Genomic DNA, 17,495 nt, shown 5'->3' with positions numbered 1-17,495 from the left:
GCAGAGCAGCACACGACGCGTCGCTGAGCTGCGCGATGATGGCGGGAATGTGAAAATTTACAACGGAAGTAATGACCGAAGATCTTCATCTCGCGATATTTCACTTATTTGTATCAAGGCTGTTCACGGGTCTGCCAAGCTAAGCCTCGCTTTAGTTTTAGTATGAATTACGTTTAGTTTTGAGCTAATTAGTGTGGTTTAAAGCGCACCAATTATACTGCTAGTGTTCCCTTTCCCCTTATTTCGGCGAATTTGAAGTTATGTTAATGTACACGGGTACTTGTCTTCATAGGCCAGGACATTTAGCAGGCAGCTCGGGCTAGCTTTGTGCTAGTTACGCCAACTTACTTGCATTGCAACCACGTTCACCACACTTAATCAAATTTAGTTGTTTATAACGACATAAAGACGCCACAAAGAACTTCGGAGAATGCTTGCAACGGGAGCGGTGAGTATAATTTCACCTTACTTTGCTTTGAAGTCTCGAACCGTCTTAACATGGAGCTTCCTCATCCTTTTGTTTGATTTACATTAAACATTGACCACCCATTCTCAAACAGACCCAAGACGACATGCTTTTTAACTCATTTTGCCTTTTACAGGCTGTATCTAATGTCACAGCCCTGGCTCAGGTAGACCGGGAAAAGATCTACCAGTGGATCAATGAGTTGTCCAGCCCAGAGACCAGAGAGAATGCCCTGCTGGAGCTCAGCAAGAAACGCGAATCTGTGCCAGACCTGGCACCGATGCTTTGGCATTCCTGTGGCACTATCGCTGCTCTCCTGCAGGTAAGATCTGTTGCCTCTCTCTACCAGTTGGAAATCAGGATCTTGTTTTTTTTTTTATGCTTCAAATCTACATCGGAACCACAAACCTGAGTCTTTAACCCTATGGCATAACTGGACATGCACCCTTCTAGAAATTTAATACACACAGCATCCACAGCACGTACTGTGATTGGCCTACCCAGTACTATAGATTTCCCCCTGTTAATTTCATCTTAGTTTTTGAATTTCTCAGTGACAGAATAACGATCATCTCCTCAATATAAGGAATGTCCTCAATATAAGGAATCTCCTCAATATAAGGAATCTCCTCAATATAAGGATTCACAAATTCACAAATTCAACAAATTACTGGAGAAAGATATAGAGGTAATAAAGTACCAGCATTTTATTTGTTCCTGTCGGCTGGCTCCACATATAAAACACCAGAAGACACACTAATTAACACATAATGCACAAACACATAAATGATGTTGACAACATGGCTACTTACATAAGCTACGCCATAGGCTTTACAAAGATTCAGCACAACCATTTGTGTCAGGGACTACAAGTCATGCCATGTTTGCACAGCAGCTAGGCCTTACAGACCACTCGCATGAAGTGAGCTACTAAACCCTTCTTCATTACTCTGAATTGTTTTGCTATATTTATTTTTATTTATATAATATGTTACATTGGTACTTGTTGCTTGTTGTTAAGAGCTTTTAGTATATTTTAAAACTTGACCTGAATTATAAGACTTCCAGGGCACTAGGTCTTGAAATGGTTGTAAGCGTTTTTTATCTCTACCTACCATCAGAGTAGAGTTGCAGGTATTAACTTGTTGAGTTAATACCTGTGAGTTAATACCACAGAGATGACGGAGTAATCCATCATCTCTATAGTTCTGTTTGCCCAGTGTCATTTGCTGTGCACCATTGATGCATTCCTTTCTCTTTGTAGGAAATAGTGAACATCTATCCATCCATTAACCCACCGACACTCACAGCACATCAGTCTAACCGAGTGTGCAACGCCTTGGCACTCCTGCAGTGTGTTGCCTCACACCCAGAGACACGGTAAGGGGACAATTAGAAGCTTTAATTGTGTAATACTAAAGAAAAACCTTTACTACAGAACAGATTGAGTTTTATCCACTTTGCCTTCATTTGTTCTGTTTCAATCAGGAATTTCAGAAAACTAAACTGAAACCATGCTTCTTTTTTTACGTTTTACCTCATCTTTTCTTTTCACTGATACAAACAAGGCTTTTAAGCCTTAAATGAAAGTACCTAATTTTCTGCACTATAAGGTGCACTTAAAATGCTTTAATTTTCTCAAATATTAGCAGTGCACCTTATAATCCGGTGCACCTAATGTATGAATTCTGGTTGTGCTTACTGACCTCGAACCGATTTTATGTGGTACACGGTGCTCAAAAATCTGTCAAAAAATGTTTTAGTACGACGTTATGTTATGAAGTTATGAAGCCCCACTGTTTGATGGATTGTCAGAGCATAGGAGCCTCGCAGACTCGGAGTATCTGGGTCCAAAACTCCGTCCGTTTCAGGTCACACAGTCAAACGAACACTGCGTTATCACTGAGAGTTAAAAACTGTCTAAATTCTTTCATCTTTAATAAAAATAATCAGTGTTGCTGCTTTACCAGGTGTAACAATTAAGTTTAACATCGAGGCATCCATGAAAACAGAATTTATTAAATTTAACAGAGTTAGATGTTAGCAGGAAGTTAGCTCGCTAGTTTCCATCTAAACATGATATAGGATGTTCTGACTGAGAGATTTCTGAAAGAATTAAAATGTACAGCTTTGCTATCACTTCCATACCGAGCCCTGCAAGGGACATGGGAGAAAAAAAATTAAGATGAAGTTTTCTGAGATCCCACAAACGTTTTGCAAGATTTTACAAAATAGACTGGTATCCTTCGCAGGTCACATTTGAAGGCCGAGTCAGTGTATCCTTCGTTACCCAACCTATCCCAGAATTCATAGCGCGGCCCAGCCAATTCGTTTCTAACAATAGCGCCAGCTAGTTAGTTTTAATATTACTTTTTCTGGGTCACAAAATAAACTTTTAAGATATTTTCAGGTGTGAATGTAGATGTGTAAACATCAAATATCTGCTCTGTTAATCAAGACATCACATATTTGCAAAAGTGCTCCGACGTTTTCAGAGACGTCTGTTACCCACCATCTCGAAGCTAACAGGAGGTCGAGGCCCACTACAACCGGGGGGAACAAGGCACATCGTGCCTTAACCTCCAGCTTACCAGCTTGTCCAACTTAAGTAAACCAACGAACATCACTGCTGTGATCGTTAGCGACACAGCTATGTTAGCATAACAAAAACACAGTGAAGCTGGAGGATGAACGCTAACTTTTTTCAACTCAATAAAAGTTAACATGAGGGTTCCCGAGGGTTAAGAACAAATGCAATCGTGTGGCAGGATGCTGTAAACAGACCAAACTTCAGTCAGGAGAACAACTGAGATAATCCATCCACAATATGAGGTTAGTCACTAATATACTGCAACAACATGGGAAAGAGCAGCTGTGAGAGAATTAAACATTAATGGATCAATGGTATGGAAGTGGAGGAAACAAGAAGAATGAGTTGAGTAAAGTTTGACTTATCTGACTGTTTTGTTTCGCTTGATGCACCGTATAATCTGGTGTGCCTTATGTATGAAAACAGACCCGTTAATCAACAGTGCGCCTTATGGTCCGAAAAATACGGTATATGTGTTTGATATGAGTGTGGTTACAGTGATTTAAAAGTATTTTTCTTTTTTCTTTTAAATTTTTAATATCTTGCCAGGTCGGCTTTCCTCGCAGCCCACATTCCCCTTTTCCTTTATCCCTTTTTGCACACTGTGAGCAAAACGCGCCCATTCGAGTACCTGCGCCTCACCAGCCTTGGAGTCATAGGTATGCTCTCCTCTCATTGTATTATGAAAAGAGTTTTTATCATTCAAAGTGTGTGTGTACAGGTATTAAGATGTCTGTTTGTACTTAATGCAGGTGCCTTGGTCAAAACAGATGAACAAGAAGTGATTAACTTTCTTCTCACAACTGAAATCATCCCGCTTTGTCTCCGCATTATGGAATCAGGAAGTGAGCTCTCTAAGACGGTACGGAGCTATTCTGTTTTTAAAATAGTCTAAACCTTTACAGATAGCCCATAGCATAATATTGACACCTACTAGCGAGAAATCTTTATACGCATGTTTGTTTTTTCAGGTTGCTACCTTCATACTGCAGAAGATACTGCTTGATGACACAGGGCTGGCTTACATATGCCAGACTTATGAGCGTTTCTCCCATGTGGCAATGATCCTTGTAAGTGTTTGCTGTAAAGATATGCATGGACATGGTCAGATAGACTTTCTGTGCCATGTTGACACATCATCGATTACAAGAAGAGTGGTTTAGTCTCACTGATTTCTGTTTGTAATTTGTTGAAAAGTCCAGACAGAATTAAAAACTTGATAACCATTCGGAATAAACAGACACTGACTGATATTTAAAAAACAGTTGTCTGTTCAAAGCTTTTTACAAACTGACCAGAAGAAAATCTGCATCAGGTCATATCTTTACTTCGCTGTCAATTATGTCCAAGCAGAAATGGTCCACAGTTAAAAAAAAAAATTTAACAATTAATTTTCAGTCATTATCAGCAAATGAAATACTTCAGAACGTAAACTTCATATTAAAACTAAACTTGATTTTTCAAAAGGAATCAGTTCGTTGCACTGCAGTTTGAACCCTAGAGTCTCTTGTTTGTTTCTTTTTGGTGTTTTAAAAACCCAACTGGGCACGGACATCACAAATTAGCCCAGGCTGCGGTGGCATGCAGCATGGTTCACGTCACATGACTGAGCCTATAAAATAAATTTAAAAAAATAAACCCTTGAGAAGTTGAGAGCAGCTTGGTAACAATATTTACTGCACTCCACTGATTTGATTTATGTAATCCATCTACAGGGAGCTGATCAAATAAATGTACCAAGGACAGAAGAAAATGCGCCCATGTCACATTCATTACCTTTGATGTGTAAACAGCGCGCTGTAAAATCCTGTCACGTGTTCACAGCTGAACTTTAATCTTCAGTCAGAATAAAAATATTGATCCAGTTTGGTGGTTCTCAAACTGTGAGGTGTGGGCAACCTGGTGAAATCATTAGGGGGGAAAAAAGTCAAATAAATCGAGACATTAACAAGAGTTTCCTGAGGCTTTCACACTGACCTTTAACTCAAATGTAGTTGAGTGCTTTCTTTAAATAATAATTTGCTGATTTGTGGCGTGTGGGTCGGGATCTTTGTTTGCTGGATGTAACTGTAGCTGTTGTCTCCATCATTTTTGCATCTTCAGGGTAAAATGGTGCTGCAGCTCTCCAAAGAACCATCAGCTCGGCTGCTGAAGCACGTCGTCCGCTGCTACCTTCGCCTTTCAGATAATCTCAGGTAGAGCATCTTTACTCTGTTGCAGTTTGTGTGCTTGCGAGTTCTGTATAACACTGGCTTCGCTGTTTGAAGACTTCAATCCGCTTGCCACTAGGAGAAGCTATTGCAAAAATACACTGGTAGTTTTTACACCATGAGATGTTTATTTGTGTAAAAACAGTTCATGATAACAGGTTGTATTAGATGTAATAGCTGCAGCTTGAAACACTTGGGAATAACTACATAGACAGAAAAATGCACTACATGTTGAAGCTGTTCATCGTTTAGGACAATTATATTTTTGTTTATTCTGATGATTTTTTGTTTTTGCCTTATCTTTTTTTTAACCTGACATTAATTATTTGGAAAGATATATCAGCACTTTCATTGAGTGTTTTCATCAAGTTTGAAGTTCAATTTAATTTGAAGTGATATTAAAAGGAGGTTTTGTGTTGTTCCTTCCTCAGAGCCAGAGAGGCACTCCGTCAGTGTCTACCCGACCAGCTGAAGGACAGCACCTTCGCCCAGGTGCTGAAGGACGACACCACCACCAAACGCTGGCTGGCTCAGCTGGTCAAAAACCTGCAGGAGGGCCAAGTGACCGACGCCCGGGGCATCCCGCTGGCCCCGCAGTGAAGAATTCACAGGAGACACAAACGGACTTGAATTTGTATTCTGTCACATGTGGTGCTAAGACTGAAAAGTAAACAACATGATGGAAGAAGATATTTTTGCTTTTGGGTCATTTATTTTTCCACATCTTCTTTATAGGAACCCAGACTGTAGGATTTCCAAGACTTTTGTGAATATTTGAAAATCCAATAATGATACATAGGCTGATGTTTTCCTTGAAACAGCTTGATAAAGAAATGTTTAGGTAGGAGATTTTGCGGTTGAAAAAAGGAAAACAGTAACACTCCTGCATTTCTGTTAACAGCGAAATTAACTGACGTTTACTTTTTAGAAAGTAAATAAATATGCATTAAAATGCATTCCTTTTATATGAAACAACAGACAAACTAATAATAAAATGTGTATTGCTGCAGTAACTACAAATACATTTTGCCATAATTATCACCACAGATTACTGGTAAATTAAAATAAGATGGTACTGGCTGTAAATATCCTCCTGCTATCACTGGATCCTACAGTTACATCCCACATTACATACATACTTTTTTTGTTGTGTTTCTAATGGGACTACTTCCAGATGTGCACACTGGTATGTGCAGCAGTTTAGTAATACAGTGATATTCTGTACATTTGCTGGCACATTGGTGTAAAGAAAAAAAAGGTTTCTGTTCTGAATAAATCTCTGAGCTAGACTGCACTTGTTGGCAGTATTTCACAAATAAACAATTTTACACCGAACTCCTGCCCCTGACAGTGCCCTTTATGTGTGATTAGACTATGTATGGAATTTGACTATCAATCTATAGCTCAATAATATGACTGCAAGCACTTTTTGAGTTATTTTTATTGAAATGGTTCCATTATTTGTGGCTTTGTTGTTTAACAGCTAAAATCCTACAAATCTTTACTTACAGTGAAATTCCTCGGAGAATTACTTTTAATTTAGAAAGTAGCAACCGGAAGCGATGGTCTCCGTGTTTGAGGAGACAGTACGGATCCACCATGGAGGTTAAGGCGATAAGAAGAAAGTATATCTCACTTCCTCTTTCCCCTAAAGTAAAAGAGGTTAACTTTAAAATCATAAATGAGGTTTATCCAACCAATGAATTCTTAAGACGGAAATTTAATTTAGATGTGAACCCCTGCACATTTTGTGACAATGATATTGAAAGTCTGGATCACTTGTTTTTCTACTGTGAATCAGTGCACTCCTTCTGGATTGACATTTGGAGCTGGCTACAGTCCAGGAGAATTCAGTTACCACATTTGATGGTGACAGTAATAAAATTTGGAATACTTGCTGAGAATGCAGATTTTGACTTGTTGATTAGGACGTTTTTGTTATTGGGAAAAACATTTATTCACAAATGCAGATATTTTAAAGCTAAACCATGTATAAACAGATGGCTGAATGACTTTAAACTCTGGGCTAAATCGCTGAAACTTGTGAATAACAAAAAAGCTCATAAACTTGTTGTATTATTTAACAAGTTTAATCTATGTTAAAAAAGAAACCTCCCTATTTAATGATCATGATTGCCCTTTTTTGTTCATATAAATGTTTGCCTTTGGTTTTAAATTCTTCAATGACTGTTCTTTCTTTTTGTGCTAACTCCTTTTGGCTTTGCGTTTATTGTTTTGTTTTTTCTTCCTCTTTTGTCGTTGTAACGCTCAACCGAGGATATTACATATTCGGATTAACGATGGTGCCTTGTATGTTATACTGTTGATTATAAATAAAGTTCTTTAAAAAAAAAAAAAAAAGAACTAGCGTCCTGCCACTAGTTGGACGCTAACCTCGCGAGAATATTCAGAAGTTGATCTGTGTACCGTTATCAAACTTTGCCCTAGTTCTCTCTGTTTATACCCGCTAATGCGCCGTTGAGTTTCCCCGTAAAGCACCTGACAGCTCGCCGGGAGCCCTTCGGATTACAGAGTTCAAATGAAAGCCGTGATTCTCGCCGCCGGGTACGGAACCAGGCTCCAGAGAGATGTGTTGGCGGACACCACCGGAAGGTTCGCCCACCTGGCGCACGTTGCCAAGCCGCTGCTGCCCGTCGGTCGGTGCCCTTTGAGCTCACGCTGGATCCACGCGCTGACAGTGTCCGGCTCCGTGGACACCATCTATGTCGTGGTGAATAACCAGTAACTAGGTCCAATAACTGACTCCATTTCGCAGGAATCTGATCCAACTCTGCATAACTGTTAAAATGATAAACCAGGTTTGAATATGTGTGGACAACAGTGTTGGGGAGTAACGGAATACATGTACCGCCGTTACGTATTTAAAATACAAAATGAGTAACTGTATTCCGTTACAGTTATCGTTTAAAAAAGTGGTATTCAGAATACAGTTACTTTGTTGAAATAAAGGGATTACACACGGTCTCTTCCTGTTTCATATGTTAGGCTATCCCCTCTATTTTGGTAATTCCGTGGAAAGCCAAACAAAACACACATTAAAGAAATAACATTGATTCACTGTTGTTCTGTTATCGTTGATTGTTGATCTATTTATAGTTGACAATGTGACAACAATCACGTAGTGAGTACCTTCTCTTCTGATGTAATGATTAAAGTTTGCTTATAATGCTTTGGTCTTGTCCTTGTTTCAAATGTTCTGTTTACAGTTAAGATATTTTCTACCTTCATCAGTAACGTGCAGGTCTGTGACCCGCTCTTATCCTCTGCTGATCTCCACAGACCAACGCTCTGTACCTCAGGGCGTTTGAAGAATGGGCGACAAATTTCACAAATGTCCAGATCCTCAGCGACCAGACGACAAGCAATGATGTAATCCTTTACACTCCGCTTCCATACCGTCCTCTGACCTGTAATCAAAAGATTTTTTTTACACATGCCCCGCAGTGCTGAGCAGTGTTGGTCAAGTTACTTGAAAAAAGTAATCCTGCTACTTTACTGATTACTTATTTTCAAAAGTAATTAGTTACTTTTTAAAACATGATTTATCCCCTAAATACGTAATAAAGCCATAGATCTTTCAGCCCAATTCTACTTTTTCTGCATAATCCATCATATAAAATGTAATCAAATGAAAAAGTCTCTTTTTAAAACTTGTTTTATCAGTTTTAATCTTTTAACTTTATGCATCAAGCAAACATTAAATTATATGCAACATTCACTGACTGGAAGAAATTTGTTTAACATTTAAACCTATTTTCTGCACATTCCAGCATATAAAATAAAATAGTTTTTTGTTTACACTTACTCTTTCAAATAGATGCAAGTAAAACACAGCAGAAAATAAATAACATCAAAGACTAGCGGTCCTGTTGCTCTATTTTCACCTATAAAGCAGGAGTGGGGCAGGCGGAGGTTTGCCCTGGTGCAGGTGTGCCGCAGCGGTTAGTGGAAGAATTGGGCAGTTTCTCTGTGAATTTCACATTCCAGTGGTAGCGTATTTGGTGCTTGCTCGGACGTTTAGGGTTTTTTTCGCTGTAAAAAGAAGTTTTCTTCCCACGCAGTGAGCAGCGAACGATAATGTTTTTGTCACTTTTTACGGAATCAAACTCAAAGTAATGTCAGTACTTCCATGCTTTAAACGCTGCACGCTCATACTCTCTCCCACACACAGCTGTTGCCACGAACGTCGCACTCGCTTACGTCATTGTCATGAGACACTCTCGCAAAAAAAAAAATCACAGTTTTAGTAACGCAGTAACGCAGCGTGCTTACGGGAAAGTAACAGTAATCTAATTACCTTTTTTTGCAATAGGAATCCCTTACTTTACTCGTTATTCGAAAAAAGTAATCGGACTACAGTAACGCGTTATAAATAACTGCCCAGGTTTTCAACAGACCACAATCTATCCAAAATACATTTAAGCTCTGATAACAACTGCGACCAGATTGATTTTACACCCCGTGCCTTTAGAGTGTGACATTTGGAGTGGATGTAAAAATGAGTTTTCAGTCCTGAAAACTTCTTGTGGATATCTCCTGTACTTGTGAAATTGCGAGAGGAAAAATAATTTTCAACCCACTTCTGTGCACTTCGAGGGCCTGTAATTCTGAAATAGTCAGAGCATGAAGGTAAACTTTTGCATAGTTTCATTAAATATGCTGAAGCTCTTGTACATTAAGCTGTTGATTCCGATGTCAGGCAGGGATTTTCTTCTCAGATCTGGTTGATTAACTGGACTGATTTGTCCTTCACCAGGAACGACTGGGCGCCGTGGCCTGCCTGCAGCTCGCTGTGAAGCACTTTAACATAGAAGATCACGTCATAGTTATCGGAGGGTAAGTTTGTGTTCCTTAGCTCATGGTAAACTGTAGTTTTGAGTGTGTAAACAGCTCTGAGATGTAGCTCTCTCGCTGTCCATCCTGAACAGTGACACCCTCTTCAAAGACGATTTCAGCCTCAGGAAAGTTAAAGAGAGGTTCTCTGATGTCCAGTCAAAGTGTGAAGACAGCTGCCTTGTGCTGTCGTATCAGTGCAGAGACGAGGGTGAGGTTAATAAAGCTGTTCACGTGTCCAACATCAGCCGTGGCTTTGCGTCTTCTTCCCAATTAGTTCTGTATTTTATGTTTGTGTGTTCAGAAACCCAGAAATATGGAATCCTGGAGGCAGACACTGATCTTCGTGTCCTCTGTATGAAGGAGAAGCCTCTTCCCTCAGAGACAAAGTCCAGGAGAGCAGTAAGTTCAACACAAATGGTCAGAATGTGGTAAAATATACACTCAGGGATCTTAGGGTTAAAGACTGTAAATAAAAGATGGAACTTTACAACTCAGACTCAGAACACAGAGCTGACTATTTTTGGTTTTCAGTGCCCTTGTTTCTACGTGTTTTCAAAACGAAGTCTTCCTCTGTTGGACACTTTCCTCGAGGAAAAGAAGGTAAACGAAATAAGCCGACACTCCACAGTTATGTTATGTTTTTATTATTAACGAGAAGCTTAATATTTCCACAGGATGCTCCAATCACAGAGAAAGACGCTCCCGGAAACTTTGTGTCTTGGCTCATCCCGAGGTAATTTCAGCTGAGAGAAATCTGAGTTTTACTCCAAATAAATAACTTCAGCTTTTTGTGTGTTTTAGAAGGAATCAGGGTTTCATTTTGAATCTGTTCTTGTATTTTTCATATACTTAAATGACACTCAAGCTCAGATGATGGCAGACTGTTGTATTCTTTTTTTTCAGGAAACCTGTTTACATTCAGGAAATTTCTGGGCGTTTTGATGTTGGAAACTTGCCATCATATGTTGAATGTGATCTGTACTTCAAAGAAAAACTTCAGGACGTTGAGTCGTACATGGTGTAAAAGGAAGTTTATTTTTTTTAAAACTGATCCAAGAAGAAAATTATCATGTGACTGTAAATACACCTTTAATTTTATGATGAATCTTTTCTATAAATGTTATTTTATTAATCTAAACAATGTGGAGTCTTGTGCATTTGTCCGAGGCCTTCTCGCGGCTGTTCTCCATCTTTGCGATGCGGGAGCCAAACTGCATGGCTCTCTTGGGCAGGACGGCCGATTGACCAAGGCCCAGTCGCCTTGCTGTCATCCTCAGGAGGAGTTTCTCGCCGACTCCTCGAGGAAGCGACAGATCGGCCTTCTGCCACACGGGAAGCGAATTCAAGTAGCTCACCACGTCTTCGTCCAAGTACGGAAACCTGCAGAGTCCACAGAGCGCCTTTAATCTGCGGTGCTCAAAATAAATTCCACACTGAGCTGCAGTTTTAACCAGTCATGATTTCATACATGACATGATTTTTTTAAGAATAACAAGAGATAAAACACCCACTGTGATTTATTTTAGCCACCTTACAGAGTGCTGTGGAGGGGAGCTGTATTAACTGTTCATGACTCTCAGTTCAATTATGTAATTAAATGAAAAAATTAATCATAATTTGGCAAAAATGTTTATTTACACTAAAAATTCCCAAAAAGCACAATTTGTTGTGCTCTTTGCACTTATTGACAAATAAAACTTATACCAGCTGATCTGCAAATAAGAGGACATTTATTCCACTTCGGGTATTTAAAGAGCTCAAACTTAGAGGAAAAAAAAAGCTGAGACTTAAAAAAATATATGATTTGTATATCGACCAGAATTTCAAAACCCATTCCAGTTTACAACCTTATATTAAAGCTATGAAAGTGTGCTATTTAGCTTCATTATCAGTGTACAGACACCTCAGTTTAAAATCTCCGCCTGTAGAAAATTCACAGAAACGGACGGCACATCCTTCAAACAGAAACGGCATGCTGCTTACATTTTAACCAGACATGAACAAAAATATTATTTTAAGTTGATTTCATTTCAGTTTTTCCCTGAGTGGTTCCGCTTACTGACAGCAGGTGGCAGTAAAATGTTTTAAAAACATGATAAAAAATTAGTAAAAGCTGTGCTCCTTTTTTCATTTTTAAACATCCGGAAGGAAACCTCCACCTATCTGTTAGACATCAAGGATACACATGGGATGTTATAAAGACCCCAGATTCATTAAAATAAACATCTTACCCACCAAACAGACAAAACAAGCTTCACTTGCAGACCTACCGAGCTTCCTTTCCATGGTCCCCGATCACTCGGTCATCTCTGCCCAAATTCCTGGAGGAGATCCGGCCCAGCTCCATGGCCAGCTCCTGGATCAAGCCTTCGTGTCCAGAGGTCTTAAACCGGACTCGGTGCCTGGAGTAACCAGCCAGCTGCTCATCTGCTCCGATTCCAGTCAAAATGACCTGCACAAATCAGAAACTTCTCTGATAACAAGTTTTTTAAGTTAAATGTGGAATAATTCTGCTTTCCACCAGCTCTGTATTTTTCTAGCTTTACATGATTCAAAGCTCACAATAATCCTAATCTATCTTAAACTGGCCTTTAACACCATTTATGACCCAAACTCTTTTATTCCTGAGAATCCTCCTCAAAGGACAGTTTCATCAAATTAAAAAAAAAGTTATACTGAGCTCTCACACCCTCCTTCCTACAAAAGAAACTCTGCTCTTTGTCACCTTTGCTGACGACGTGAATGGCCTCTGGTGGTTTCCCTCCGCGATGAATCCCACTCCTCTTGCAGCGAACCAAACAGCACAGCCGATGCTGTCGTCCAGCACCGTGTTCAGCGGATGCACCAGGTGACAGATGCGCTCCAGGCGCTTTTCCTGCAGCTCCTCCTGCGTTACATTAATCTCCACAAAGTTCCACTTCCTCTCAGGGTTCAGTTCTTGTAATTCCCTGAGCCCAGCTCTTCCAGTGATTCTGTCAGGAACGTCAAAGGGGCTGAACACTTGGGAATTTTCCTGATCAGCTTTTAAATCTATGGGCTTATTTTTGGGCTTTCTCGAGGACTCGTTCTGCTTTTTGGGCTCCTGTAGTTTAAAGGCCACGTTCAACAGGTCTACAGGCTCGTGCGCAGGTACGTGACGGTCAGCTAAAGCAGCCAGGATCATTGAATCAATGCCTCCTGAGAAAAGTATGGCAACACGAGCACAGTCAATAGCAGGAGGAGAGAGGTTTAGAGCCCTGAAAGGTAGAGACTGAACGCGTCTCCTCACTGCCTCGCTGAGAACGTCGATGAGATGATTCACCTCATCATTTTTTTCCTCACGGCCCAGCAGCTTCTCCAGATCCTCCACAGACAGACATGAGTTTGAGTGAATTTCTGTATCATTTAATGTTTCTGGAAGAGACACATTCATAGGTGGAACAGGTGAAGAGAGTGCAAGACCCGACTGGTTCATCACAGCACTGCAACCTCTCGGGATGGACTCCAACACCTGAGGTATGGTGTCATTACTGACATCACTTTCTGCATGAGCCCACGGATAAACCTCAAATGCCACACAGCCAGCTTCTGCTGCCGCCTTGAGGTTAACCCTGAACACACCAGCTGCCGGGACTTCCTGCCACACGCACTGTTTGGGACCAGAAGTGTGAGCAGCCACAGAAGTTAGAGTCAGTTCGCCGGCCTCTGCGTCAAATGTCCATAATAAGCTCCGCCTACCAAAGAAATCTCGGCCAAACCACAGGTAGTCTCCTGCCTTCTGGTAGTAAACAAACCCCCATGGTCCACGAATAGCAGACAGGACAGTGAGAATCTCTGAAGGGGCATTGCAGGATGATAGCCGCTGAGCTAAAACCGTGGTGTCATTCTCCTCTGGCGTCACCGGCAGGCCACTGAAAATCTCTCCATTCCACAGCAGTATGTTTCCGGCGGCGTCTTGAAGTGGCTGAGCAGTGAGGAGACCTCTCATGTGAAGAACGTGAGCAGAGAATAAACAGCGATAGCTGAGATCTGAGCCTGTGATGGCAAGGTCCCGGCTCGAATTGGGCCCTCTCCTTTTTAAATGTTCATAAACTCTTTGATTCCACTGAGAGTGAGCGGATGCCAGACTCAGCGCACAGAAGATCCCACACATCGCGGCGTTGCTGTGGCCTCAGATATCCTGAAGTTCCTTTTTCATATAATCGAGCTCCTCTGGAAACAGAACAATGCACTAGTTACATGATGCCATAACATTGTGCCTTCACTGTATACCTATTATAGCATAAAACACGCTGCTGAGTGTTTAATTATTTAACAAAAAAAAAAAAAGGGGACCCTGTTCCCAACTTTACTGGCATCAAATTCAAAATGAGCAAATACAGGAAAAGCCAGCAAAGACAGAACACACAAAAACAGCCAAGCACTGACACAACCAAGAATAACAAGACTTTCCAACATTTCCAGTGTTTGTTTTTACCTCACTGCAAATATTTCTCAAACCTACGTCTGAATAAAGTCCTTTATTGAGCAGTTTCTGATGCATAAACTTAAAATAAACAATGCAGCTCAGAAACAATCCCACAGTGATGCTGGTGACTTTTCAATCTTTAGCTTGTCTTGATAATGACGCCTGAAGTTTGATTGACATATTCTTGAAAATCTAATGGAGTTTTGTTCAGAACAACTCTGGACTGGACGAGATGTTCTGGGCATGTCCTAATAAGAGGAGGCCCTGGGATAGACACAGGACACAATGGATAGATCACATCTCTCAGCTGGCCTGGAAACAGGTCACACAGGTGGAGGTGTTTAGGGAAGGGAGGTCTGGCCTTATCTGCTTAGATTACTGCCCCCAGTCTCCCACTATCCTGCATAGCAGCAGAAAACAATTGGATGGATGTTAAAAAGATAAACAAAGCGGGATAAATCTGTTTTTTGCTTCTACCCTGTTTGACACATGATGTATCACATTTTTCAAAAATAATAAACTCTCAGTCAATTTTTTTTTTTAGAATTTTTGTTCATCTTTACTTCCAACACGGAAGTTTTCACCTCTCAACCAGAGACATTTCTATCATCTTACTTTTGCACGAAGTGAGTGTCTGACTTCTCTCTCCCACGAAGAAGATGTTACTGTTCCTCTGCTGGATGTAGACTTTCTGAGGGGGGAAACAATCTGCATTAATCCACATGTACACTTTCAAAACACATGACTACACCCTAACAACATAGGGATGTGATTTGCGTGTTTCCCATCATAACTGCACAGATAATGATGTGATCTAATACATTGAGACTTTTCCACTTCCTCCACTTACCCTGTTTTTCTTCAGATTGCAGAGCTCGTCCACAAGAACCTTCTGCTCTTTAATCTGTAAATTGGCAACACGGAAAATTTCACCGATAAAAACTAAACTATCTGAATCTGTTAAGACACATAAAGCTAACAGAAGCGGCAGAATAATTATATATAACGAAAATAACCAAAAGTCTATGTATTTGGGAGACATCCGGTGGTCTGTAACAGCCACGTTAGCCGTATTAGCATGTTTGGGCTAACGCTACCTTCTTGTTCAGTTCTTCTTTTACTGCGGCCTGTCCTTCAAACTGCTCGTCACTGCTGCAGCTTTTTGAAGACATGATGGTGCGAAGAAACGTAGAAAAAACTGTCCAGAGTTTTTATTAATAAAACCAAACCCGGTTCATACAGAGTAAGCTCAGGCGTCTAACCAGAATGAAGCTTTTCCGGGTGCTGAAGGTTTACACAGTTTGAACTCTACTGCCTTCTGCTGGTGGGCGGTGATATAGCCATTCAACTGAATCATTCATCTGTATCAAAAAATACAGATGTTAATTTGTGCATGGTCTATTTTTTTTTTTACTTTTTCTTTTTGTTTTGTTTTCTTTCTTTCTTTTTTTTTTTTACCAGAGCAAACCACTTAAATATGATATGATTCCTTCTTTTATTTATTTATGTTTTTTATATGCTTGTTCATGCCACGTTTGCCATCCCACAATGCACTTGGATGCACCATATACATCATTGGATCACCACAAGCTTCCAAGACTTTCTTCAACCTCCAAAGGTAGCCAGCCTGAAACCCCTGGCATTTGTTTTGGCACTTACCTTGAAGCATTATCTAATTAACATTATTTTAATGTGCACCAAAACCAGTCAGTTTCAAAATAAGCCGAAGTCCATTCACTTAAACATGGCTGTCTATCTATGTTCATCTCACTAGGCTTTTATCAAAGTCAGCCTTGTTTGGAGCCTACTGAGGTGGTTCAGGTGATGTATGTCCAGGATGCCTCCTGGATTCCTCCTAGGTGAGGCATTTCTTTTTACTGGTAGGAGACCCTTCAATAGACCCGGGTCATAAAGGAGCGATTATGTCTCTCAGCAGGCTTGGACCATCCTAAAAGAGCTGGAGAATGTGCCCGGGGAAAGTGAGGTCTAGGTATGACTGTCACTTTTCTCTCAATTAGAACCACAGATGTCAACCTGCCCCACACAGCAGACACACTTGGGTCTAATCTGGACGTCTTCACTTAGCAAATATGCAGATCACACATCACAAGCTCTGGGTTACTGCAAATGTCGGGTGGGCTAGATGCCACAGCACACCTGACATTCGGTCTATAAGAGGTGAACTTGTGGCTCTGCTGAGCTAGCTAGACTCATCCTAATGACATTTAGGTCAAGTATTCATTACTGTCGTTACGGACCATCAAAGCCATTAGGAATCTGCAGTCCAATCTGAAATCAAACCAAAGCAGTGGGCCGACCTTCCTTAGAGCTGTGAAAAGCTGCTGTAACAGTCTGAGCTCATGCATAAGTCCACTGCTGATAAAAACAAAATCAGTGCTGATTTTTTTGCTCCAGCAGCCGGTCAAGCACCTTTTAAACTTGACAAACACACCTGCCTGAAGCCTCACGTTGCTTCACTGTCCACTCAGCTGCAATGCCTTATTGATCGGAAACAGCTGTCAGATGTTTGCAGTCTCATTCCCTGAAAGCGAGGGCTGTCATTTCAGGAACGGCGGCCACAGGTTGCCACAGCCGGCCAGACTGTGACCCTTGATGTTTATTGTTCTGTGGTGGAGTTGTCAGGCACATATAAAACTCTTTGGCCTTATATCCACAAAAACTAAACCGACCGCAGCCCTGTTGTGCTCCCAAAATGGTGATTATGACCATTGTTTCTTTGGTCACTCAGATGGTTGGTCATCTTTCTGTATCAGGTGTTGTGACCTTGAGACCTCAAGAGCAATGCCTCGGGTATTTGGATTTTATCAGATTTTATTGAAGTACGACTGAGCTGTTCTTTAACACCTTCATTGCAACAGAGCACAAAAAAGAGAAGAAGCATAAAGAATAGATGAATAAGAGATT

General features: G+C 40.7%; 5 protein-coding genes across 8 annotated transcripts in view; 2 read left to right on the top strand and 3 right to left on the bottom strand.

The window, feature by feature from the left end:
- Positions 1 to 37, bottom strand: part of usp37 (ubiquitin specific peptidase 37) — a 17,151-nt gene extending 17,114 nt beyond the window's left edge. For both annotated transcript variants that reach the window (XM_085135659.1, XM_085135660.1), the window contains exon 1: positions 1 to 37. This exon is cut by the window's left edge and continues 118 nt beyond it. The gene's annotated coding sequence lies outside the window, so the exon portion shown is untranslated.
- A 72-nt stretch (positions 38 to 109) lies between these two features.
- cnot9 (CCR4-NOT transcription complex subunit 9) lies at positions 110 to 6,601 on the top strand. 2 transcript variants are annotated; one of them, XM_085135664.1, is made up of 8 exons: positions 112 to 448; positions 603 to 788; positions 1,731 to 1,846; positions 3,606 to 3,715; positions 3,809 to 3,918; positions 4,028 to 4,126; positions 5,160 to 5,251; positions 5,698 to 6,601. In XM_085135664.1, the coding sequence occupies exons 1-8, from the start codon at positions 431 to 433 to the stop codon at positions 5,864 to 5,866; spliced, it is 900 nt and encodes a 299-aa protein (XP_084991790.1). In that variant the 5' UTR covers positions 112 to 430; the 3' UTR covers positions 5,867 to 6,601. The 2 variants fall into 2 exon arrangements, with proteins under 2 accessions (XP_084991789.1, XP_084991790.1); XM_085135663.1 differs by having other exon boundaries at positions 110 to 448; positions 3,606 to 3,918.
- A 1,039-nt stretch (positions 6,602 to 7,640) lies between these two features.
- On the top strand, positions 7,641 to 15,009 carry LOC146501019 (uncharacterized). 2 transcript variants are annotated; one of them, XM_085135666.1, is made up of 8 exons: positions 7,644 to 7,997; positions 8,567 to 8,656; positions 10,044 to 10,123; positions 10,216 to 10,331; positions 10,425 to 10,522; positions 10,655 to 10,723; positions 10,798 to 10,856; positions 11,027 to 15,009. In XM_085135666.1, the coding sequence occupies exons 1-8, from the start codon at positions 7,806 to 7,808 to the stop codon at positions 11,145 to 11,147; spliced, it is 825 nt and encodes a 274-aa protein (XP_084991792.1). In that variant the 5' UTR covers positions 7,644 to 7,805; the 3' UTR covers positions 11,148 to 15,009. The 2 variants fall into 2 exon arrangements, with proteins under 2 accessions (XP_084991793.1, XP_084991792.1); XM_085135667.1 differs by lacking the exon at positions 8,567 to 8,656 and having other exon boundaries at positions 7,641 to 7,997.
- asnsd1 (asparagine synthetase domain containing 1) lies at positions 11,181 to 14,255 on the bottom strand. Its single transcript, XM_085135662.1, has 3 exons — positions 12,849 to 14,255; positions 12,394 to 12,575; positions 11,181 to 11,503 (listed from the first exon to the last, which is right to left on the bottom strand). Exons 1-3 carry the CDS (start codon positions 14,253 to 14,255, stop codon positions 11,257 to 11,259), a joined length of 1,836 nt encoding a protein of 611 aa, XP_084991788.1. The 3' UTR covers positions 11,181 to 11,256.
- On the bottom strand, positions 14,173 to 15,879 carry asdurf (ASNSD1 upstream open reading frame). Its single transcript, XM_085135669.1, has 4 exons — positions 15,668 to 15,879; positions 15,421 to 15,474; positions 15,186 to 15,261; positions 14,173 to 14,314 (listed from the first exon to the last, which is right to left on the bottom strand). Exons 1-4 carry the CDS (start codon positions 15,740 to 15,742, stop codon positions 14,274 to 14,276), a joined length of 246 nt encoding a protein of 81 aa, XP_084991795.1. The 5' UTR covers positions 15,743 to 15,879; the 3' UTR covers positions 14,173 to 14,273.
- Between the last annotated feature and the right edge of the window lie 1,616 nt (positions 15,880 to 17,495).

The sequence above is a fragment of the Neolamprologus multifasciatus genome, chromosome 16 (genome assembly GCF_963576455.1).
Source record: "Neolamprologus multifasciatus chromosome 16, fNeoMul1.2, whole genome shotgun sequence".
NCBI classification, from domain to species: domain Eukaryota; kingdom Metazoa; phylum Chordata; class Actinopteri; order Cichliformes; family Cichlidae; genus Neolamprologus; species Neolamprologus multifasciatus.
The sequence above is the reverse complement of the archived record's forward strand: the minus strand, read 5'-3'. Positions and strand labels throughout refer to the sequence as shown.

Bases quoted from the DNA above. Each gene is read 5' to 3' on its own strand.
- cnot9 (XM_085135663.1), top strand. The intron at 3,919-4,027 runs GTACGGAGCTAT...TTGTTTTTTCAG, and splicing joins GAAGTGAGCTCTCTAAGACG to GTTGCTACCTTCATACTGCA. The intron at 5,252-5,697 runs GTAGAGCATCTT...TTCCTTCCTCAG, and splicing joins CGCCTTTCAGATAATCTCAG to AGCCAGAGAGGCACTCCGTC.
- LOC146501019 (XM_085135666.1), top strand. From the start codon at position 7,806: ATGAAAGCCGTGATTCTCGCCGCCGGGTACGGAACCAGGCTCCAGAGA. The intron at 10,124-10,215 runs GTAAGTTTGTGT...CATCCTGAACAG, and splicing joins CACGTCATAGTTATCGGAGG to TGACACCCTCTTCAAAGACG. The intron at 10,523-10,654 runs GTAAGTTCAACA...TTTGGTTTTCAG, and splicing joins AGACAAAGTCCAGGAGAGCA to TGCCCTTGTTTCTACGTGTT.
- asdurf (XM_085135669.1), bottom strand. From the start codon at position 15,742: ATGTCTTCAAAAAGCTGCAGCAGTGACGAGCAGTTTGAAGGACAGGCC. The intron at 15,475-15,667 runs GTAGCGTTAGCC...GCCAATTTACAG, and splicing joins AAGAAGAACTGAACAAGAAG to ATTAAAGAGCAGAAGGTTCT. The intron at 15,262-15,420 runs GTAAGTGGAGGA...TTCCCCCCTCAG, and splicing joins GCAATCTGAAGAAAAACAGG to AAAGTCTACATCCAGCAGAG.
- asnsd1 (XM_085135662.1), bottom strand. From the start codon at position 14,255: ATGTGTGGGATCTTCTGTGCGCTGAGTCTGGCATCCGCTCACTCTCAG. The intron at 12,576-12,848 runs GTGACAAAGAGC...TGATTTGTGCAG, and splicing joins CATTCACGTCGTCAGCAAAG to GTCATTTTGACTGGAATCGG. The intron at 11,504-12,393 runs GTAGGTCTGCAA...TGGACTCTGCAG, and splicing joins GACCATGGAAAGGAAGCTCG to GTTTCCGTACTTGGACGAAG.